At 40.3% G+C, this 7,965-nt stretch overlaps 1 protein-coding gene across 10 annotated transcripts in view; it reads left to right on the forward strand.

Annotated features, from left to right (window-relative positions):
• The window catches only part of Tdrd12 (tudor domain containing 12), a 71,769-nt gene that overhangs the window by 29,827 nt on the left and 33,977 nt on the right, over positions 1-7,965 (forward strand). For 9 of the 10 annotated variants that reach the window (XM_033765717.1, XM_033765716.1, XM_033765718.1 and 6 more), the window contains exons 11-13: positions 2,489-2,569; positions 7,363-7,423; positions 7,750-7,857. In XM_033765717.1, coding sequence (XP_033621608.1) covers positions 2,489-2,569; positions 7,363-7,423; positions 7,750-7,857 — 250 coding nt within the window. Of the gene's footprint in view, positions 1-2,488; positions 2,570-7,362; positions 7,424-7,749; positions 7,868-7,965 lie in introns of all 10 variants that reach the window. The other variant, XM_019210125.2, reaches the window with a different exon arrangement.

Consider the following 7,965-nt stretch of genomic DNA (forward strand, 5'->3'; position numbering starts at 1 on the left):
TTTTTTTTTTTTTTTTTTTTGTATTTTTCTGCTTGGGTTATATTAAGGTTCTTTGAAGCATTCTTTCATCAAATTTAGGAAGTATCTTTGTTCATTTTGTGTAGCTGTCACAAAACACCATAGATCAGGTAATTTATAAACAACGGATTGTATAACTGACAACGTGAAATAGGAAGAAAGGGGCTAAAGGTGTAGGGGAAGTGGGAAGGGTAGGGGAAAGGAAATGAGGAAAAAAATGAGAAAAGGAAAAAAATGGAAACAAAGTCTTTGTAAATAGGAGAGGGGAAAAGGGTGGAGGGAGGGCTGGGGTATGGGGAAAAAATGATAACCGAGATCTGTCATGTAAAGGTACAAGATCCCAATGATAAATGTAACTGTACTGTATACTTAAGAAGTACCAGTATGGGGCTGGGGATTTAGCTCAGTGGTTCTGGTGCCTGCCTTGCAAGCACAAGGACCTGAGTTCGATCCCTGGTATCCAAAAAAAAAAGTACCGATAAACTCAGTGAAAAAATATATATAAACAACAGAAATATATTTTGCACAGTTCTGCAGGCTGGGAGTTCAGTGTTGAGGTATCAGCAGTGTTGGTGTACGGTGAGGGCCTGGTCTTGCCTTACAGACAAGAACACTGGCTGCATCCTCCAGAGAGGAGGACCACTATTCCTCACATGGCACAAGAGCAAGTGTGAGAGATGAACCTACCACCACAAGCCATTTACTTTTTTGTTTTGTTTTGTTTTTGGTACAGGGGATCAAACTTGGGATCTTGTGCTTGCGAGGCAGGTGGCAGAACCACTGAGCTAAATTCCCGACCCACCACAAGCCATTTGTTGATTTTTCAGTACTGGGGATTGAACCCAGGGCCTTCACACTGAGCAACATCCTCACTCCTTTTTTTATAGTTTTTATTTTGAGACAGGGTCTCACCAAATCACTGAATTGCTCATGGTGAGCTCATACTTTTGATCCTCCCACCTCAGCCTTCTAGAACATTGGGGTTACAGGTGTGCTTCACCACACCCAGCTTTACAAGCCCCTTTTTTGGTGGGATTAATTCACTTAGGTCTAGGTAGAAACCCTCAGGAGGCCACCTCTACATGCTGCTGCCTTAGCCACTTAAGTTTCAGTAGGAAATATGGGGAGGACAAAAACATTCAAACCATAGCACAAAGTATTTAATTGTTATTTCTATAAATACTTTCCTGTTGTAGTCTCTTTCCTCTTTCCTTTTGAGACTCCAGTAAAAAATCTCATTTTGATATTTTTTAAAAAGGTCCCTGCTAGGGATTTAGCTCAGTAGTGCCACTGCCTGCCTTACAAGCCCAAGGTCCCGAGTTTGATCCTTGGTCCCCCCCAAAAAAAGTCCCTGAGGCTCTTTTCATTGTGAACCTTTTTTCTTATTAATTATTATTATTACTACTATTTTGGGGGTTACCGGTTATTATTAATAATTATACTGACTGTTTCTTCTGTCATCTCCATTCTGTTATTGAGCCCATCCAGTGATTTTATTCTAAAACCTTTTTTATACTTTGTATTTCTTTGCTAAGAACTTTTATTTTTCTATTCAAGAGTGTTGTCCAAGTGTGATGGTGCAGTCCTAGCCCTTGTGAGGCTGAGGTAGGAGGACTGCTGCAAGGCCCGCCTGGACTATGTAGTGAGACCCTATCTCAAAAGAACAAACACAGTAGTGCCAAACTTTCCTTATAGAGATGGTTGTATTGGCCACATTAAAGTATTTGCTGAGTCCCACTTATGAAAGCTCTTAGGGTTAGCACCTTTACCTTTTCTTTTTATAATTGATCTGATTTTCCTGTTTTTTGCCTGTTGAGTAAAATTGGGTTGTATTACAGATATTTTGAATAATGTGTTGTGAGACTGATTTCTGTTACAACCCTCTGGATAAGGTTGGAGGGAGAAACTTATTACGGTTCAGACTTCAGGCTCTGCCTCAGTCTGTGTGTGGGTGGTGGTAGTATCAGCCCCCTGCTTCAGACTGTTCTGCCTGGGGCTCATACTGGGGTCACAGCAGTAGAGTTTCCCAACCCAGGGCACCTGTGTTTCTGGAACACCCTCACCAGTTCAGGCTGTTGTTGCACCTGCTTCTCTGATTTCTGTGCAGTCTGGGCTGGGTATGGGTTACCTGGGGAGCAAAACAACAAGAGCAAGAGAACAAGGGCAGTTGAGATTTTCTTTGCACACTGGACACGGGCTCCTCATTTCCCAGTTCTGGCTGCAGGGACAGATTTTCTTTTGGGATTTTAGATGACTGAGATGCTCCTCTTAAGATTAGAGCTGGGCTTAGGGCAGGGCTAAGGAGGGAAACAGAAGAAAAGAAAAACACGGCTCCCAGAAATTAATTTAGGTCAAGTAAATGATTCCTCATTGCCAGCCTTAATCTCCCCCGAAAATAAAGATGTTTTCAATATTAAGATAAATGGGTTTTACAAATTTTAATCCAATTTTTGATTGTTTAAATTTCTAGTGCTTTAAGTCAGAAGCCAAATGAGAAAACACTAAAATTAGCTGAGAAGAAAGAGTGTGATGAGAAGAATAGCTGTGTAAGGTAAGAATTTCTCCTTGACTTTGTTTATTGAAATAATTGTAATAAAATTATAAGCAGGAGAGATTTACATTATCTTATTTTGTGTGTGTGTGTGTTTGGTACTAGGGATTGAACCCATGGTTTTTGCATTGAGCCATGTCTCTAGCCCTTTTTTATTTTGAGATAATCTTGATAAGTTACCCAGGTGGGGCTCAAATTTATGATCCTCTGACCTTGACCTCCCAGAGTGCTAGGATTAGAGCTATGCATGTGCTAATATACCTAATTTACATAGTTTATTATTAACTTCAAATTTGTATTCCCATAAACAAAAATGTATTTCCAGTAAAGTCTCCTGTAGGCTTTGAGGGAGGTTTCTTCTTTTCTATTCACTATGGTAGATTTTACTGTTGAAAACTTCTTATCTGGTATGAGTAGTCCATTCTCTTGGTAAAGTGAACAGTTTTATGAATTGAATTAAGTATAGTTGAGTTTTTTGAACTGTAGATTTTTTGTGGATTGGTGTTTGGTTTCTTCCTACTTTCTGTTATTAAATGGGCCTGCCTTTTGCTTTATTAGCCACAGAGTAATAACTTCATATTTTTAACCCACAAATTATTTTCATGATTTTTTTTATATCATACTAGTCTTTGGCAGCTTAAGCAATTTTACATTCCAAGTAAGTATGGCTACTCTGAGTGACCAGAGTGACAGAAAGTTCAAGATAGCTCAGAGGTGAGTGGATGATGATATATCCACTCATTGGCCTGGGATTGGAGGATGTTGCCGGCACAGCTATACAGATGCCCACCTTCTGCCCACTGATGCCCGCCATGAGCCCAGGCCTTTCTAGGGAGCTCCCAGTGCAGGGTGAGGGGGATGGCTGTTCATGCATCTGGTGTGATATCCACCTCCCAGAACAACCTAATACCCTACTGTTTTTCTGTTCTAACTGGTTCTTTTCCTTGGAACAAAAGTCCTTTCATTATTCGTACTGCTCATTTGTTGTTAACTTACCCCTAATGTAATCTGTTCCCTTTTATTTCTGTATTAGAAAGCTCTATTTTATCTACTGCTCTACTGAAGGCCCTTGGTGTGGGACCCATTGATGAAAGTACATAAATTATTCCAGTCATCTGCCATGGGTTGAGGAAACTTTGAAGTGGTTCAAGATTAAACAGCAAGGGGCAAAGAAGGCAGTGCATTTCTTAGAAACCCAAGGGCGACTCGGTGACCGTGTAATCTGTCTCTGTGGCCAGCCTGTGGTCCTGTTACCAGCCACACTGTGTTCATAATCTGGGAACCCTATTTTTTTTTTTTTTTTGAGACAAGAGCTCCCTATGTAGTCCAAAATCACCTTGAACTTGTTGCAATCCTCCTGCCTCAGCCTCCTGAGTGCTGGAATTACAGGTTTGTGCCACTTTTCCTGGCCCAAACTGGGAAACTGAGAGTCTGTTATTTCTGGTCAGTAGTGAAGGCAGCCTGGAGAATAGACATCTGTTCTTCAGAGATGGCCAGCTAGGGGCAATGACTCTCGTTCCAGCCTCCTGAGAATGAAAAATGATAGGGTCCCATACAGAGACAAATCAGAATTTAAAGTTGGAAGGTGTGGCTGTCATCTGACCTGATTTTCTTTTTCACTTTTTTTAACACGTTTGTAATATGTAATTAATAACATTCATTATAGGGAGCTGGTACATATACATAGTGCAGCTTACTCCTTTTTATTTTTCCTTTCTCTTGCCTTTCTCCCCTTTACTTCCTCCCTAGTTCACCTTCTCATTTGCCAAAGGCCTACCTCCCTCTTTGCTATTGCATGTATTTCATTTTGTTCTGTAAATTATTTGTATTTTGGGTTTCTCATGTAAGAGAAACCATGTGGTACAGATTTATTTCACTTAGCGTTATGATCTCAAGGTGCATCCATTTTCCCACAAATGATTCAAATTATCCTCCTTTATGGTGGACTAATACTCCATTGTGTGTATAAGTCACATGTTCTTTATCCATTCATCTGTTGATGGACATATGGGCTGTTTCCTACCAAGACATAGCTGTTGTGAGTTGTGCTGCTATAAACATGGATATGCGTATATCTCTGTAATATGATGTCTTTAATTCTGTTGGTGGGATACCCAGAGGAGGCATAGCTGGGTCAAATAGAATCTATTTTTAGTTGTTTTTTTTGTTTTTTGTTTTTTTGGTACTGGGGATCAAGCTTGAGACCTTGAGCTTGCAAAGCAGGTGGCGGAACCACTGAGCTAAATCCCCGGCCCTATTTTTAGTTTTTTAAGGAATCTCCATAGTGATTTCCATAGTGGTTATACTAATTTACATTCCTACCAGCAGTGTAGAAGGGTTCCTTTTTCTTCACAACCTTGCCAATATCTTGGTTTTGAGTTCATGACTATAGCTATTCTTTTTGCAGTAAGGTGAAATCTGTGTTGTTTTGATTTCCATTTCTCTAATGGCCAAAGAGGCCAAACATTTTTTCATGTACTTACTAGTCATTTGTACTTCTGAGAAGTGTCTATTCATTTTAGTTGCCCATTTTTTGTTGGGTTTTTGTTTGGGGGAGGTCTTCCTTTGTGGTACAAAGGATTAGGCCCAGAGCCCCCATATTGAGCTGCATTCCCAGACGTGTGTGTGTGTGTGTGTGTGTGTGTGTGTGACGGTGTCTTGCTAAGTTGCTCAGGCTTGCCTCAAACTTGTGATCCTCCTGCCTCAGCTTTGTGAATAACTGGTATTACAGGCATGTCCCACTATGTCTGGCTCCAACCCTCTGTCTTTTTTCTTTACTTTTTAAAATAGTGTCCTATTCTTGTTTCATGTAGGTGATGTTTTTTCTCAATTCTCCAAAGATGGGATGCTGATAATTTGGAGGAAAGATTTCTTCTTGTGTTATTTCCCTTTCTTACAAATTGAATTACTGCGTTTTTATTTGTGGTGTCTGTGAGTCTAGCTTCTTAAGATGCTACATGCTTCTTGACTGACTGTTCACCTGTAACACAGGGACCTCATGTACCAATTAGGGACTGAGTCTGCAGTGACATATTGACCATGAGTGTGTCTATGGAAGGAGTTGCTTTTAATGGTGGAACTTCAGAACTCAGTCCCACCACAAGTAGGTCAGATTCCACAGTGAGGCTTCTGCTGTCTCTTGCTCCTGAGGAAAAACCTCCTTTGCAGGTGTCCTGGGTACAGAGTAGCAGAAGCCAGTTGCAGTCTCAATGTTCACTGTGTACCTCTGGGCTTAATGCCCACATTTCAGTGTGGTTTCTCTGTCAGAGCTGTGCCTCTAGTCCCCCAGTCCTGAGAGCTCAGCTTTATCCTCTCCAGAGACTCGCCCTCTGGTCTTCTCCCAGGGTGAGGGTCTGCACTGAGACATATCAGGGATCTAGGGGTTGCTCCCTTTATTTTAACCCCCTGCTCCATTGCTGTAGGTGGAGAAGCTTGATCTTCATTGCTACACTTTCTGAAGATTGCCCTGTGCAAGAAGGGCTGGGCCTTGCTTGGCTGGCTCAGATTTGGGTATTGTGGATCTGCTGAGTCACTTACCATTGGTCCGTCTGTTTTCTAACTTCTTAAATTTAATTACAAATATCGTGTCCTCTATGATTCTTTCCTTCCTTGTGGCTTTAAAAAATAATTTATTGATATATGATTCATCTTTTTTAAAATTCACCCCTTGAAAATGTACAATTCATTGGCTTTTTAGAATGTTTTCAGACTTTTGCAACCAGTCATCATTGTCTTAAGGTCAGAACATTTTTATCGCCTCCCCTTGAAAAACCTATGTGCATTAGGAATCTCTCACCATTTCCTACTCTTCCCGTTTTCTGGTAACAACTAGTTTACTTTCCATTTTTAAGGATTTCCCTGTTCTGGTCATTATATATAGATAGAACCATACAATATGTGGTTCTTTGTTACTGGCTTCTTTCACTTAGAAAAATTTAAAAATTCATTTCTGTTGCACACAAATGACTACTTCATTCCTTTTTATGGCTAATATCCCATTGTATAGATATAGCACATTTTATTATTCCTCAGTGAATAAACATTTGGGTCTTGCTGTTTTAGCATTAAAAATTCTATTTATAAGAACAGGGTTTCAGAAAACAGTGCAATTTGACTTGTGTATTTAATGTATCACCTTTCTCCCCAAGTGCTGCATGCACTGAAAATGGTTTATGAGTTCTCTGCTACTTAGTAGACCTTACTCAGGTTGGCATTGGGTGTGAGTTATCAGAAGTGGTAGGGTACAAGTCCTATCTAGTCTGTGAGACTTCTTTATTTTAGGGGTTTTGCTGTTTCAATGCTGAAGGTCAAACTCTAAGCCTTGCGCATGGGTTCTTCCACTAAGCTATAGTTCCAGCTCTTTCTTGTATTGTATTTTGAGCCTGGGTCTTACTAAGTTGGCTGTACTTTGAACTTGGTCTTGTTGCAGCCTCCTGAGTAGCTGGGATTGCAGATGTATCATATACAGCTGAGTCTTGTTTTATACTCTAAAAAGTAAAGCTAATGAAGTAGACCAAGCTCAGTGCTCTCTAACTTGGCTGAGCCTCCCTTCAGCTGTTCTGTAGGATATGGGAGGTAGCATTGTGTACCACAGACATAGGCCCAGGCTTGGGAAACACTAAATTGGTCTGGCCAAAATGACCTTCATTTCTTAATGAACCAAGAAAAACAGAACACAGTCCTTTCGTAGCTGTACATTAGGGTGTATAGTTTATTAGACCTGTGTCAAGAGGAAGAATTAATAGCTCAATTGAGGATACATACTTTTTAAATTGTTCTTAACAATTTTACAGATTACTGCAGTTTTTAAACCCTGATCCTTTGAGAGCTGATGGAATCTCTGATCTGCAGCAGGTATTACAAGCCCTACAAAAAGTTAAATAGAACAGAAAACTGTCTATTCTTAAAATCTTTCTTCTCCCTCCAGTCTTGAGATTAGAAGAGAAACTCCTTAGGTGGGGAACTTTGTCTAAAGACATCCTTTAAAAATCATCTGGTGACTTATTGCATCAGAGAAATGTTTTTTATTTGGTTAGATCTTTTCATTTGAGTAGTTTTGGGGTTTTTCAGGAAGCATATATACCTAGGTTTTCATGTGATTGTCTTCTGTGTAAAGTTCTTGGTACTCTTTGCTAATGGCTCAGGGCAGATACTGGTTGTCTAATGCCTGTATCGCTTAGTTGCAGAAGCTGAAGTCAGGCATGCAGCAACCTGTTGTGATTCTCCGGAACAAGATCCAGCCTTGCCTGACCATTGACAGTTCACCACTGTCTGCAGATCTGAAAAAGGTGAACAAAGGTGCTCTTAAAACCAAACTCATGGAGAAATACTGAGCTTTTCTAACACAGAAGGATATGTGTGTGTGTGTGTGTGTGTGTGTGTGTGTGTGTGTGTGT

This window comes from Fukomys damarensis, unplaced genomic scaffold (assembly GCF_012274545.1).
Source record: "Fukomys damarensis isolate Sample0158 unplaced genomic scaffold, DMR_v1.0_HiC HiC_scaffold_19, whole genome shotgun sequence".
NCBI lineage: Eukaryota > Metazoa > Chordata > Mammalia > Rodentia > Bathyergidae > Fukomys > Fukomys damarensis.